General features: G+C 49.0%; 1 protein-coding gene across 2 annotated transcripts in view; it reads right to left on the reverse strand.

The window, feature by feature from the left end:
- KCNN3 (potassium calcium-activated channel subfamily N member 3) overlaps positions 1 to 16,420 on the reverse strand; it is a 170,871-nt gene that overhangs the window by 67,187 nt on the left and 87,264 nt on the right. For both annotated transcript variants that reach the window (XM_018046204.1, XM_018046203.1), the window contains exon 3: positions 3,418 to 3,836. In XM_018046204.1, coding sequence (XP_017901693.1) covers positions 3,418 to 3,836 — 419 coding nt within the window. The remainder of the gene's footprint in view (positions 1 to 3,417; positions 3,837 to 16,420) is intronic.

Consider the following 16,420-nt stretch of genomic DNA (forward strand, 5'->3'; position numbering starts at 1 on the left):
ATCTTGCCCACACTGTCTTCCCACCCTGGCCAAGGCTCTGGGCCTCCACAGCAGCCCCTGCCTCCAGTTTCTGGACAGTCTCTGGCTGACTAATTCCTGTCTCTGCCAGTCTTGCTTATTATTTGACATTGAGGAAAGACAATGCTCATTTGGGCTTGGTTCTAAAAGAAATTGCTTGGTCTTTGTAAAAGCAGTGCTTTGCCTGATTAGGAAAATCACAGTTCCATCGGTCAGATGCCTGGGAAAGTCACTGAGATGCTGAGATGTGAGTGCGGAAGGTTTGCTGGGCTTACGCTCAGGATCAAGGCGGGTGGGGCCTGAGGTCTGGAGGACGGGGGACGGGGAGAGGGTCCAGTATCACGTGATCCCACAGGAGTCCGGAAACCGGGAAGGCCCTGCAGAGCTATCCTGCAGGGGATGGAGGGGCTGGGCCTTTAAGCTCCTACACTGACAAAGTTGCTGGATGCTTGCTGCCCTGGGCAGGAGGCCTGACCCTGGCTGAGACAGCTCCCTTCATCCAGAGCAATTCTGCCATGGCCAACAACCCCAGCTGAGGGAATGAGAGCCTGGGTAGAGAGGGGACCCCTGGGTGGCCCACCACAGCATCCACTACCTATACTCAGATAAGTTGGAAATTAACATGAAGGTGGCCCTGAAAACGGGGTGACAAAATGGTTAAGAGCACAGACATCGGAGGCGGGCCAAACAGCCAGACTGGGATCTAAGTGTCAGTCTCAGTGGCTTTAAGGCGCTCGGGTCGGGAACGTCGCCAGGAGAGTTTAGGCCACAGTTTCCTTGTAAGTGCAGCATTTGGCCTGGGCTGGTGAGACAAATATAAAGTTCAGAGTCAGAAGCAAGTTCGAATTCTGGCTCCGTGTGTCCTGGCTCCTCGGGCCAGTCACTTGACATCAGTTTCCTCCACTCTAAAATGAGGACAGCCACAGGGCACTTTCACAGGCCCACTGTGAGGGCAAATGGAGTTGCCGGTGAATTAGTTCACGCAGAACTGGCACAGGGAAAGTGCCCAAGAAACAGGGGTGATGACAACATGTGTTTTAATATACCTCATGTGAGATCTAAGCAGATGCCTCCTGGTCAAAGGGCCTTTTCACAAGAGAAGGGGAAACTTCAGGAGAACCTTTGATTTGCTCATTGCTTCTCTGCGCCTTTGCCTTGGGCTTCAGCTGGGCATGTCAGTCATCTCTGCAGACAGAGGCCCACGGGCTGATGAGGGCCAGGTCAACCCAGTCCCAGCATGGAGGCCATGGAGGGTCATTCAGCACAACAGAGCACTTTGCAAGCTACACATTTTGAAGCAGGCTTATCTTCCAATAAAAAATCATCACCCATACTTCTGACAGGTTCAATAAACAATGAAACTCACTTGCTGGTACTTTGTTCCATGTTTGCTCATCTGAGATAATGAGGTGATGATATACACCAAACAGGATTGATTTGAGAACATGGAAGATTTCAAACACCTTAAAGGGCTATGTAAATTCAATTAGTATTGTTGCTAGAAGACTCAGCTTTGATCAATTACAAAGGAAAACAAGAAGAGCATAGGTCTACCTATAGTAGGCTTGTTCTAATTATTAAAAAGAAGCCACAAGATTCCCAAGAGTTATCAGAGATCTATGTTATTATTATTTATTGTTACTATCACTATTACGATATACATTTCACATGTGTTATCTGGCTCCAACAACAAATCCTAAAAAGTTGGTATTATTAATTCCAGCTTGCAGATGAGAAAACTGAGGCCCAGAAAGGTAAAGTGACTGGCACCATATTGCTCAATTAAGAGGACTTTGGGCTTGGAACCCAAACATATGCTTTCTCCATTGTAGAAAGAGTGTCTGCTTACCAGGGAAGGTTCATGAAGCCTGGCGAGGTATGGTCCTACTTAGAACAGATGTTATAATGTCAGCTGTTGAGTAATGATGCGGTTCTGAATACATGGGTATTGTGTGTCCTTTGGGCTTTCTATGTAAGAAATGTGTCCCAGCTCGGTACTGGCTCTAAGAAACTGACCCTGCCGTATGAAGGGGCCCCTGTCCGGCTGCAGCAGAATGGGCTCTTTGTTTGACTGTGTGTCTGCTGACCAAACTTCTGAAAGAACTGTCTGCATACAGAACATTTTCAAAATAGGTGGGAAATGTGGTTCAGTGCATACCTGAGATGGTTTTAGACCAACTCTCCTCCAGCATTCTCTTGCTTGTTTTCTCTGTGCATGGAATATTTGATAATGCCATTTGAAGTGATGATGGATGAAGGGTGACTGCAGGATCTGAGTAAATTATACAGGATGCATGACCAGGCCTCCCAGTGTACTGAAAATCACCTCTCTCAAGTGAATATAGATCTTCCCTTCTATCTCAAGTGATCCTTATTTTAAAATGAGGACACCGAGGCTCAGAGGTGTGAAGTGACTTGCTCAAGATCTCAAGGCTACATAGGGGAAGAATCCAGGTTTTTAACCTTCATGTTCAGACTCCACATACAAAATCAGAGAAAAATGAATGTCCAGAACCAGCTTGAAAGGGAGAGGAGTCAGAAAGGGCAGCTTGGCGATGGCTATGGAAGGGGGTAGCCATGGATGAACCTTGAGCCTCAACGATGGCAGTTCTGAGGCACTGGCATGATGCCCTAGGGCCCCCAGTCTGTATTAGGCCATCACCCCCTCCTCTCCTACCAGTTACTTCTGAGTCATGGCCCCGCTACCAGCCTCCTAAAACAATGGTTCCCAAAGTACAGTTCATCAGTGCAGTACTTCTCAAATGTCAAGGTGCATACAAATCACAAGCGAATTTGTTAAAGCGAAAATTCTATTCAGGAGTTCTTGGGTGAGCCCTGAGAGTCTTCGTTTTAACAAGCTCCCAGTGATGCTGATGGGTCTGTAGACCAAATTTTTTTGAGTAGTGAGGCATCAATAGTAATGTGCAAGGAAAAGCACTCATGGGTGAAGACGCTTGAGAAAATCTGGAGTTAACAAAATTAAACTAGTTTCATTACTGCAGGACTTCTCAGAGCCTTTAAAATGCTAGCGAGCCTCCTTTACCTCCAAGAGGGAGCAGTAACACAGAAATTATAAAGTGTCACACGTGAGAAAGGGGTAACGATATAACCAGGATGCTTTGAGTTATATTGGTTTACAAAGAACAAGAAATGAGGCAGATTATATATGCATTTTCCCCAGCTTACCTTGGTCCCAGTGTTTCAATGCTGCAGCTCATATTCAGCCCCAACTTGGTCCTCCCCTTTCCCATTTTCTCCTGAGGTGTTTGGGTACATGCCTGCTTCTTCCATCAGACCACATACATCTGGGCCTCCCTGCCCCTCCCCCTGCCCTCATCCCAGCATGAGCAGTGTGCTGGGAGGCCCCAGGTGAGTACAGAACCGGACCCACGGGAATACCTTTCACAGACACGGACGGTCCAGGCAGCAATGATCCACAGTGAGATGCTGAACACCAGCAGCACAGTGCCCGGGCAGATGGTCATGAGGGTCTTCATGACGAAGCGCGTGTTGAAGTTGATCTTGTTGAGGGCCCCGATGCTGCGGGACGAGGCATCGGTGAAGAGCTTGCTATGCAGTAGCATGACGCGGGCGATCAGGTACAGGCGCAGGAACATGGGGATGGACAGGATGATGTCCACGTCGGCCTCTGCCCTCGAGGGCGTGTAGGAGAAGGCCAGGCGTGCCGTCCAGAAGAACTTGTACTCGCCAGGAATGGGGTGGATGGCGCACACCAGCATCTCCAGGCTGATGTAGAGGATGCGCTCATAGGTCATGGCTATCCGCCAGTCGTCTGCACCATTGTCAATCACGAAGAGCTGTGGGAGCAGAAAGCCTGTGAGCGCAGCCCGGAGGGAAGCCCACAGTGGGGGTGAAGGAGGACGGGGCAGCTGGTTCTCCCCAGGGAAACTCTTTGGAGCCCTCGCTTGGGGGAAGACAGCCCTGGAGGGGCAGTCAGGAGACCTGGCTAAGACACGTCAATCTCTGGGCCTCTGTTTCTGTAAATTGCTCCCCAAGGTTCCTTCCAGCTCCAAGGGGCCCCTAAACTGGCTGTGCCATGACTAAGAAGACGGACAGCTCACTGTATTGAACATAGGCCCCTGGGCCCCTGCCAGGCCCTGAGCTGAGCCCTGAGGGGGATGTGGAGATGAAAAGGCTCAGTGAGTGAACTCACAGGGGCTCGCACAGACTCCTCTCCCCACGGGGAGAACGGTGTCTGCGGGCGGCACGTTGCTCTGTCGCTGCCGGGATGTTAGCGGTGAGGGCCCTGGAGCCAGACTGCCTGGATCGGGATCCTGATCCCTACACTAACTACCTCTGTGACCTCGAGCCAGTTACTGAGCCTCTCTGTGCCTCAGTTTCCTCCTCTGGGGACAGTGAGAGTAATACCTGCTGCATAGAAGCGGCCATGAAGCTGCAATGGGCCAGTATATATGAAGCGTGGGGAATCCTGCCTAGTACCAGCTCCGTAAGTATTGTTATTGCTATTTTTAGCATTATTAATCCATGGGGTCTCTTTCTGGAAATGAGTGTTGGGCTCGGGTTTGTCTAAGCTCCCTTCCAGCCAGCACCTTCTTTCCACAAAGCTGAGATTCTCGCTGTCGTACCAGGAAAGATGAGCAAAGCAGCCGAAACAAGCCTTTGCTGAGTGCCTGCTGTGCGCCCAGCCTGGGCTCAGTGCTGGGTTCACACACCAGGAAAGCCCTGGCTTGTTCTCAAGGAGGTCTCACTGTAGAGTTCCCCATGCAAGGGGGCCTCATGTGCTTCCCCTCCGTGGCCCCAGACTCTGCTGCAAAACGAGAGGCTCTGAGATCCAGTTTGGACATTCGAAGGTCCTGATTCTTAGAGGGTGAGGCCTGAGACCAGGGGCCTGTGTTGGACATGGGGGCCTCCTGGACAGGCGTGCACCTCAGTTCTGAGAAGGGATGGAAGTGTTTACCGCATGCCATGCCCTCTCTGTGCTGGGCCCTTGCCTCTCCAGCTTGCTCTGTCCTGGTTTGCCCATCACTCAGCCCCACACGTTGTCGGCTCCAGGGCCGCGCAGGGCAATTCTTTGCATGGCTGCTTGGCCCATAAGGTGGGGGGCAAGGCCAGGGTCCCCCAGCCTAACACGAGCCGGGCCCCACATGCACTGGTACAACCTGCCCAGAGGAGCGGCCCACGAGTGCCAGGAAGGATTGGCAGCCAGAAAGAAATTCAGCTGCCTCAGAAAGAAACGAATGTTGGGGCCAGGGTTAGGAGGCAGAAGTTTGATTCAACCTGGAAAAGTCTGACTTAACCTTCAGCATGGCGGGAGTAACAGAGAGGTTGGGTCAGCGTGCTGGTCAAAGGCTGAGCTGAGACTTCCTCACCAACCCCCCATCTCTTTGCTCCACTTCACAGGTTGTTTAGGGATGTAGAGGCCCTTTCCTCTGTCTCTCCTGCTGTTTCCTCTACAGTTGGGGCCAAAGGAAACTTCTGGTGTCTTTTGTTGTCGTTTGTAATTTTTTTTTTTAATTGCTGTATTTTGAAGTTAGTCACCAAGCACTTTTCTCTTCTCCTTCCTTCACTGCCACCCCCACAGGCCACCATCCTAACAACCGAGGATGCAGGAAAGAAAACCATGGCAGCCGTGCCTGGGACCTCTGAGGGTCAAGGGATCTGCGACACAAATTCAAGGTGAATCAGTGCAGTCATGTGACTTGGATAAGGGGTCTCCTGGCTGCCCTGCTTTAGGGTCTGCTGTGCCATTTTGCCTGCCACAAGGAGCAAGTACTAGGCTACTCAGCCGGCTGCGAAGAGGCAGGTGCGGCTGCAGGAGTGCTCACGGAGGGGAGGCAGCCTGTGCAAGCCATGCTCTCACCTTGCTAGACCACAGTTCACCCTGCCTCCTGCCCTGGGATCTCATACAGCTATGACGTGGAATAGGGGAGATAACGGGTATAAAAGGGCTTCATAAACTACAGAAGGTCATTCATTCATTCATTCATTCAACAAACATATGCTGGAGGCCCTCTATCTGCCGGGGGCTGGGCATTCAAGAGGCAGTGAAACAGCTCTGAGCATGGCTCCTGTGATGAGGCTTGTGGAGGTGAATTATTAACAGAAGGTACTATGGGAGCAAGGGGCTGAGGGACCAACCTCAGCCCAGGCAGCTGTAATTGGAAAGGCATGATCTCTAAATGGGAGAGAGGACCAGCCTAGCACCAGCTGAGACTCCCTCTCCTTTCCCAGTGCAGCTGAGCCGGGGTTTTTCCAGACACAGGTTTCCACCATCAATTAGGGGGACCTGGAGGCTGCTCAAAGGGCTCCCTCTGCTCCTAACTGCCACCGACAGGCTGAGCCATGGCAACGTGACTGCCTGGCCAAACTCTTCAAATACAAAATGAAAACCATCCGCCCTATAAGAAAGAACTGCATCAGGTTACTATAGTAACTGGGTTCACTCTGGGCAGAGCCGCAGGTTCCCTGGATTCCCTGATGAGGAGCGAGAGTGTACACCATCCATGTTCAAGTGGCGGCAGGTCGGCAGTTCTGCCCAGCTTGATGAGAAGCGGCTGGCACCAGGGTGGTGTCCCCACCTGCCTCCCACATGACCTGCTTCTGCTACAGTTTCCTGGCACAAGATTGGGGAGGGGGACAACATGCAGTAGTGGGGTACTGTTATCTGCTTGAGTAGTGGAGTTGGAGGCTGGTGAGCTGGACTGAAGTCGCACACATCCAGACACTAGCTGTGTGATCGTAGGCAAGCCCCATCACCTCTCTATGCCTATTTCCACATCTCTGTCATAATACTATTAATCTTGACCCTGTCCATCTCTTGGGATTAGCAATACAAGAGAACATTCTTTATGAACTACAGTCGGCCATCAATATCCACAGATGAAGAACTGTGGATGCAGAGGGCTGAGGGTTCTATACCATTTTATATAAGGGACTTGGATTTTGGTGTCTACAGAGTTTACTGAGCTTACTCCTCAGATTTTGGTGTTCACAGAGTTTACTGGAGCCAATCCCCTGTGGATACCAAGGGATACCTGTACTCTCAAAACGTGAGGGATTATTAATCCCTGTGAGGCACTGAGAGACAGTATGTATGGGGGCCCATGGGGATATAGTCCAGGCTGAAGATCAAGAGTTTCTGCTGGACAGGGCTCCAGTGCAGGGGTCTGTCAGTCAGCAGGGTGGGCAGTACGGCCCAGAAGATTCCTTTGCTGTCCCATAGGAGGACACCCTTGTTCCTGCTCCCATCTGACCCCTGGAACCACAACTCTCTAAGTGTAGCCTCCCTCCTTTCAGACTCAAGCAGATAACAGTACCCTATCCTGCCACATCCTCACTCAGCATCCTCACTCAGCATCCTGTTCATTCCTTACAAATCACAAGTCTCAGCTGTGTACTCATTTTACTTGGAACCCTGAGTATTCATTGGAAGGACTGAAGCTGAAGCGCCAACACTTGGGCCACCTGATGCCAAGAGCCAACTCATTGGAAAAGACCCTGATGCTGGGAAAGATTGAGGGCAAACGGAGAAGGGGGCGGCAGAGGATGAGATGGTTGGATAGCACCACCAACTCAATGGATAGGAATCTGAGCAAACTACAAGAGAGAGTGAAGGACAGGGGAGCCTAGAACGCTGTAGTGCACGGAGTCGCAAAAAGTTGGATATGACTTAGCTGTTGGAGAAAGAAATGGCACTCCAGTACTCTTGCCTGGAAAATCCCTTGAACAGAGGAGTGTGGTAGGCTACATACAGTCCGTGGGGTCACAAAGAGTCGGACACGACTGAGCAACTTCACTTTCACTTTCTTAGCTATTGAACAACAACAACTTGGTTTTTATCTATCTCTTTCCCACCTCTCCACCCACCACCCAGAGCAGTGTTTCTTGATCTGTCTGCAACAATCACTTGGAAAGCTTATTTTAAAGATCCACATTCTGGCCCACCCTAGACCAAGTAAATCTGAAACTCTAGGCATGAGGCTCTGGCATTGGGAATTTTCTTAAGTTTCCTTGGGTGATCCCAAAATGTAACCCGAATTGTGACCCAAAAAGGGATGAGGGGTCATATCTGCCTTGTTTGCTGTGGAATCTCTGGTGCCGGCCCAGCTCTTGGCACATATAGGTGTTGGGTAAATTCTTGTGTAGTGAATCAATAACTGCTGTTGACTGTGTGACCCTGGATGACTAGACTCCCCCATCTTGGGTCTGATTTCCTCCTCTGAGGAACAGGCGGATAGGTTGGATGAGTCCTGAAGCGCCTTCCACCCTGAAGAGCCCTTATTCTGTGGCCTGTTGGTTTTTTTTAATGTATTATTTATTCTTGGCTGTGCTGGGTTTTCGCATGGGCTTTTCTCTGGCTGCAGCACGTGAGGGCTGCTCTTTGCTGTGCCGTGCAGGCTTACTGTGCTGGCTTCTCTTGTTCAGAGCACAGGCTCTGGGCACACTAGCTTCAGCTAGCTGGCACATGGGCCTTGCTGCTCTGCAGCATGTGGAAATCTTCCCAGGCGAGGGATCGAACCCGTGTCCCCTGCATTGGCAGGCAGGCTCTTCACCACTGGACCACCAGGGAAATCTTTCTGTGCTCTATTCTCAGCCCTCCTTCTATGCAGACCTCATGTGTGGTCTCAAGGCACATGAGCTCCCTGGGGACACGACTCATGCCTGGCTCATCTCACCTTTCTCCAAGGGCCAGGATGGTCCTGGTACAGTCAATGGAATTTTACTGAATAAAGAGGTGTGTGGGTGAATGACTATGTCATGTGAAGAAAAGGGCAGGTGGACAGTGGCCCAGTGGAAACTCGTGTAGAAAACTCATTGCTAAGCCTGTGACTAACCGAGTACCTGACGAGTTATCTTATGCCATGAGAAGGACACCCTCCTATTCCCAAGGGCTGGTCCAATCTGGAATAAAGGGTCCCAGGTGATCTCCAAGCCTTAGAAAGTACTGGAGCAGTGCTGGACCAGAGAGGGGAGGGTGACTCTGGCATAGGACTGTCCTCCCCTCTCGTTAGGTCTCAGCCACCCAGACCTAGTTCTAGAGCAGTCTGACTGGTCGCCCTGATAAATTCTGGAACAGTTCTGAAGTGACACAGACAGGATCTGGCATGGGGGGCAGGGGGAAAGTCTGCTCTGAGCTGTCATAGAGCAGAAGACTCAGCTCTGTGACAAACACTCTTCCTTCCTGACCTTGCCCAGGTTTCTCCTGAGTGGGGAAGGAACGCCACATTCTCCAAACTGCTGAGTCTTACTGCCTCCTTAGCCTCCAGCAGTGATTCCACTCCTTTGGGGTCTGGCCAGCCTGAAAACGGAATGCTCTGGTGCCAGGACCTGGGGTCATCTGCAAGTACCGCTCTCACCCCAGATACTATCCTGAACGGAGCTGGCTCCAGACTTGATCCTCTGCCATTAACTGGTTCTAAGAGCCTGTGGGATTTTTCAGCCAGTTGGTGTAATTCCAAGAGCTTTGGGAGGGAGATTTTATGTGACAGAGCAATTCCAAACTTGCCTTCAAGGAGCTTGTAATTAGAAAGAAAGGAGAACCAATTCAACTCACCTCAATTCAATAAAATAATTAGGAAGTACCAACTAGTACTTGAAATATGCTAAGAGAACAGGTCTTGAGTGTTCTTTAAAAAAAAAAAAGGTAACAATGTGAGGTAGTAGATGTGATAATTAACTTGTTGTGGTAATCATTTCACAATGTATACTTGTATCAAATCATCTCATTGTACACTTTAAATATATACAATTTTATTTGTCAATTATACCTCAGTTCTTTTAAGATTCTTTTTAGACTCAACTAGGTGAGAAAACTGTGGTGATATAAACATGAATCAGACACATGTCCCATGAATCAGCCCATGATCTCAATTAACTCCAGCATACAAGAGACACAATAAGGGACCGTCGTGGAAAGCTTCTTGGGCAAGGCAGGGAGTTAGCAGCACTCGGAAGGCCTGTATCAGACAAACCGGGTGTTGTACTACCACAATACCACTGATTGCTCCCATTCCTTTTGTCTGCTTCTTCATGTGTGACTGCTTCTCTTTCCAGCAAGAAGTACAGTCCATTTCTCAAGCCCTTGAATCTGAAGCTGGCCATTTGCCTTCCTTTCGCCAGTGGGGTATCAGAGAATATGACGTAGACTGTGACCTTTGAAGAAGGTCAGTGCAGCAGGGCTTGCTGCAATACTGGGCCCCACATTCCCTGTCACTCCAACCTATGCCCACACAGCTGCTAGACATAAGACGAGGCTTTCCTTGACAAGCTGCATGACAGACGCTCACCCCAGGTGAGACCAGCAGAAGAACTACCATGCTGAGCCCTGCCCCGACTGCTGACCCGCACAATCGTGAGCTAAATGATTATTAAGACATTAATATGGGGTGTGCTTTGTCATGCAATAAAACTAATACATAAACAAATCTAACTCATGCCTTCACTTAACACACATGTTAGAAGTTGGGTGGTTTGCCTGCCATGTCCAACATTTCCCTTTCAGCTTCTCAGGCCACAGCCCATAGAAGGAACTTCCACTCCCACCCTCCCAGCCAGCATGGTTAATCAGACAAGGCTGGCCAGTCTGTCCCAATAACTGGGCAACTGGATGAAGAGGAGACCATGATCAAGGGCCATGCCAGCTTCCCTGACCCCTACACCACCTAGGGGACACATCATTTCATACATCAAAGAAAACTCAAAGCATTTAAAAAATCAATTTGCAAGCATTTGAGTTATTTTGCATGCAACGTGTTTCTCACATGTGTGGAAGTCAACTGGTAGACTGAACCACGGAACAAAGGCAAAACAGAATTTATCAGGTGTGGAAGAGAAAAAGTGCAGGGACTCTTGGGAGTGGTGAATCTTCTTGGCAAATTTGGGGGGGTAAATTGATCAGCCAGCAGCTACCAAAGAGGTCATTGTGGACATTCCATCCTTGAGTGGTCAATTAGAGGTGTCAAAAAAAATAGTTCAGTAATTGACTGGTTCTCCAGAACCTTTGAATTTAGTTGTGGCATGAGAGTGCTTAACAGGCTCTCTTTCTCTCTCTCCACCTTCCATCTGCACCCCCACCTCAGTCGGACCACGTCTGCACACTTCCCTCACTGGAGTTTCTCACAGAGCAATCATGCAGTTCACTAGCTCCCTGTGGGAGTCAACCCTGAAGGGCCATCTGGTCACCCAGGAGAGGTCAGTTCATGTATAAGCTCTGGAGCCCACCATGTGTTACTGCAGGGCTGGGAACAGGCTATCTTGACAGGGAGACAAGGAGACTGTCTTGAAGCCCCCACTATCAACCTAACAGAGGAAACTGCACCAGGGAACCTGCCTTTTATTTTTTTAGTGTAAATACGTCTGGAATAGACTCATTGAATTTGCTCGTTTCCCCATTCTATTTTGAAAGACTTGAAGCCTTTTGAGTTATTTAAGCAATATCTTTTCTCAAAATGTTCTCAACTGTTAGGGGAGATCCTGCTTAGACATTTTCTGACCGATCCAAAAAAACTTTCATTCTTGTACAACTATCAATTTTTTTTAATTAAAGGAGAGAAGATGGAAAAGGCCCTTTGTGTTCTCTACTGTTTTCTCTGTGGGAGAAAAACTCCAGGGAAAATTTCCATGATTTAAAAATATATATATGCAGGGAAAAAGCAAGAGGAAAAAAATTAAAGACCTTCTTAAAATCCGGTAATAATATATATGTATTTTTTCCAAACTCCCTGGAGCATATATTCTGCATGTACACCATTACTATGGAGGTTTCCATGGAAACGACATCAAAAGTCCTGTAATACCTAATTAGGTTTCCCCAAGGACAAGAACTGATTGCCAGTGATGAAATGAACGCCTGGGTTTGCAGTAATGGTTAACATAAATTTCCAGGCAGCAAATGCTCTGTGGAAGTGGCTGAAGAAAAGGAGGAAGGGAAAGTAGAAAAGAAGTCAGCAAGTGAGGGGACTGTCACAAAAGTCCATCATTCTACCACCAAGACTTTCAGAGGGTCAGGGTCCATGCTCATCAGCTCTGTGTCTTTCTAAGAAGAAACCTTCTCCCTCAGAAATTGCTGTGACTTACTGGCTTACGTGTGATGTCCTTTGGTGACTCTTTGGCCTGGCCAGGGTTCTCCTGCATGTCCCTGGCAGAGTTCACTGTTGGCCTCCTCCAGTGGGCTTGAGACCCCACAGGGACTTTTGGGCCTGAAGTTTCTTTGGGACTGCCAGTAGTGACCATAAGCCCTTCCTTTCTTTTTCTTTTTTTTTTTTGTAATTATACTTGTCTTTTGTAAGTCTTTATTTATTTATCCAGCTGTATTGGGTCCTAGCTGAGGCACACAGAATCTTGTTGTATCACGTGGGATCTTTTGCTGTGGTGCATGGAAGAATCCACCTGCAATGCGGGAGATCCTGGTTCGATTCCTGGGTTGGGAGAAGGGAACAGCTACCCACTCCAGTATTCTGGCCTGGAGAATCCCATGGACAGAGGAGCCTGGTGGGCTACAGTCCATGGGGTTGCAAAGAGTCAGACATGACTGAATGACTTTTACTTTTCACTTCACAGACTCTCTAATTGTGGTGCAGAGGCTTAGTTTCTCTACCGCATGTGGAATCTTAGGCTTCCCAGGTGGGTCTAGAGGTAAAGAATCAGCCTGCAATGCAGGAGACACAGGAGACGTGGGTTAGAATTCTGGGTCAGGAAGATCCCCTGGAGGAGGGCATGGTAACCCACTCCAGTATTCTTGCCTGGAGAATCCTATGGACAGAGGAGCCTGACAGAGCCTCACAAAGAGTTGGACATGACTGAAGCGACTCAGCATGCATGCATGTGGGATCTAAGTTCCCCAACCAGGAACTGAACTCACATCCCCTGCATGCAAGGTGGATTCTTAACCACTGAGCCACCAGAGAAGTCCCCTATAAGCCCTTTCTTATCCCCATTTCTTAGACAGTGAAAGCCAAATTATAGCGTTTGAGAAAGCCAGTATTTTTCACTCACATAACAAGAATTGTTAACAAGAATGGTGCCTGACCACAGCACCATGGGGGACAGAGTGTTCTGCCACTGACCATCTGTGCGTGGGCAAGGCCCTTTCCCTCTCTGGTCCTCAAATTCTTCATCTGTAACATGAAGGGTTGGATCCAATTTGTGGTTTTCCCTCTTCTCCTAGCTGTGGAGCTGCTTTTTTCTAATAAGATTTTCCATAAAAGCCCAATATGGGAAACATAAACTCACAACTCTCCTGGTTGAAAGGGTAGGAAAGAGCATTTGGAGGCCAACTCACTCACCTCTTCCTCCACCTAGCTCTGTGTGGTGGCCCACGCCCCTCCATAGAACCCTTCAGTTGGAAAGCCTTTGGCTGGACCAGTTGGCCTCCAGTTACAGTGAGAAATACTGTGTGATACTGGATGTCAAGGTGCTTTGGGTCTACCGCAAGAGATGATAGGTGCACGGCATGGAGTTTCCCCGGATCCACTGAGTTGTTCCAGTCTCCTTCCATTCAGCCAGCTTGGGCCGCCATAATAAAGTACCACAGACCGGATGGCCTAAGCAACAGAATTGTGAATTTCTCACAGTTCTGGGGGCCAGAAGTCTGAGATCCAAGTAGTCAGCATAGCTGGGTTCTGGTGAGGGCTCTCTTCTTGGCTTGTAGATAGCCTCCTTCTCATTGTGTTCTCACATGGCAGAGAGAGCATGTGCAAGAGAGAGATCGCTCTTCTTATAAGGTCACAGTCCTAAATGATCAGGCTACTGTTATACTTCCTGAAGACCCTTTCTCCAAATATAGTTACACTGGGGGTTACGGCTTCAACATACGGATTTTCGGGGGACACAATTCAGTTCACTGTAGTGTCTCATGTGTCCAAATCACCCAAAAGCCCAACTATAGGCCAAGTAAAGTGATTTTGCACACACTACCTCATTGCAACTTCACAATCTTCCTGTAAAGAAGTAATATAATGTCCATTTTCAGATGGAGAGACTAACCCGGCAAGGTCAAATCAACTGCCCAGGGCCCTGCATTCCATGTGCCTCTCACCTGCCCATCCACCAAGCAGGACCCTCTGTGCTGGGGACTAGCGGTTTGAGCTTTAGTTTATTTTATTCTGAAGAAAACTCAGGCCCACTGTTTGAAATATTCATTTCTCACAAGAACTTTCACTGACCACGGAATCAATACGCAGTGAAAACAGGCTAGGTCTGCACCACCTTGGGAAACCCATACTGTGATTAGCAGTCCACACTGGTCTCTGTGGAAGTAAGGCAATTGTGTTCATTTCCTTGGAGCCAGTCTGAGCCAGCAGGGAGAGCAGAGCGCACTGAGAAGCAGCTGCCGCTGACCGCTCCCCACTGAAGCAGGAACAGTCATGAGACTTCCAAACACAACACTATGCAAAGTTCGATGCCATGGTGTTTGTGCCACCAGCAGCATCAGGCCCTCCCCCTTCCCCCCTACCCACAGAGACATCTGACCTTGATCATGGGTCCTGTAGGAATGAAGGGACCGACCAGGAGGTGACTCAGTGGCTACAGGGGTCACTATGTGCAGGATGGAACTGAAAAATTCAGCAGAAGCCAGGAGTGTGGCATCAAAGGAGCTGGTGAGAGAAATGAAAGTTCCCAAGAATCCCCAGAGACCTGTGGAGAAACGCTGGTCCCCTCCTTGTTTGGGGTGGGAGTTCATGTCTAATTCAATTAGAAGCAGTAAGGAGAAGATGACCCTAGATAATGCTTGGGTCAGATTGGCCATGGCCTACCCCAACCATCCTCCACCCTACTACCAGAGCAAATGGTCTAAAATGCAAACCAAAGTGTGTTATTTCTCTTCTTGGAGCCTTTCAATGGCTCCCCAGGGTATTCAGAATCAAGTTCAACCTCCCAGGTGTACTTGGCAAAAGGGCCCTTCCTCACATGGTCCCAGCTATTGCCCTCCTCCCCCCGCCAAGCCCAGCATCTCATTCCAGCCAAACCAAGTTACTCATAATCTGCAAACTTCTGTTCCTGGAAGTTCTGTACAAGCTGTTCCCTCTTCTCAACCTCTTCACCAGGGAGCTCCTTCTCATTCTTTTTAAAATACAACTTTAAAAAATATTTATTTATTTGGCTGCACCGGGTCTTAGTTGCCACATGTGGGATCTCCAGTCTTCATTGTGACGTGCAAGAGCTTTTTTTTTTTAGTTGCAGCATGTGGAATCTTCAGTTGTGGAATGCAAACTGTTAGTCATAGCATGTGGGGTCTAGTTCCCTGACCAGGGATAGAACCTGGGCCCCTGGTATTGGGAGCACAGAGTCTTCACTGGATCACCAGAGAAACCCTTCCTTCTCATTCTTGAAAGCCCAGATCAAGCATCTCTCTTTTGCGCACATCTTAGCTGACCTCTTCCCAACCCCAGGCAGGGTTAGGTGCCTCCCTTGGGAATCTCCCAGTCCGTGTGCCCTATGCCATCACAGAACCAGTTCTCAAATAGCATCTGGGAAGGATGGTCAGAAGGTCTGGTGTGCTAGCCCCAATTTCAGGGGAGGTGGAGAGAGGCAGGGTGGCCATCTCCATCGACAAGGATAATACCAGACATCAGATAATGCAGCCTCATTGTGTACCAGGCCCTACGCTGTATGTCTTTATTAGGGCTCTGCGATAGGTATTACTGGTCCGATTACACAGAAAGGGAAATTGAGGCTAAAAGAGATTAAGTAATTTGTTGAAGGCCAGTTAATAGGGGCTTCCTGGGTGGTTCAGTGGGTAAAGCATCTGCCTGCAATGTAGGAGACACAGGAGATGTGGGTTCACTCTCTGGGTGGGGAAGATCCCCTGGAGGAGGGCATGGCAACCCACTCAGTATTCTTGCCTGGAAATTCCCTGGCAAGAAAACAGAGGAGCCCAGCAGGCTACAGTCCATAGGGTCTGCAAAGAGTTGGACACAACCTAAGCAACTAAGCATGCATGCATAGTTAATAAAGAGCATACATAGGTTCTAGAGCCAGGAAGACAGGTTTCAAAGGCTATAATCTTAACCACTATATCCTGGTTCTGGGCTATGTGAGGGGGGCCGACCCTGGGTGCCTGCCTACTCAGACGAGGCTGGAGGGTATTTCTAGGTCTTTACCTGCCTTAGCAGATTGGGGAGTTAGGAGGTTTTTGAATATATGCTAAGTCTGGGGTGAGAAGAATCGTTTTCTCAACAGGAAGTTTCTGATAAGTTTCCATTTCGTTTTGACACAAGAATCGATCCTGCTGAATGTTTTCCGGGTAGCAGCATGATTACTGGGGCTGCCAGACCCAGCTCCATTGTAACAGGAACTTGTTTACCACTGGGGAGAAAACTCTCTAACCCTGGCTCAGAGGTTATTTTTGTAACTGAAAATGAAGAGGTTTCTGAATCTTTCAACCACCTGGGGTGCAGAAGAACCAGGTCAGGACCAGGTG

The sequence above is a fragment of the Capra hircus genome, chromosome 3, assembly GCF_001704415.2.
Source record: "Capra hircus breed San Clemente chromosome 3, ASM170441v1, whole genome shotgun sequence".
In the NCBI taxonomy this organism is placed as follows: domain Eukaryota; kingdom Metazoa; phylum Chordata; class Mammalia; order Artiodactyla; family Bovidae; genus Capra; species Capra hircus.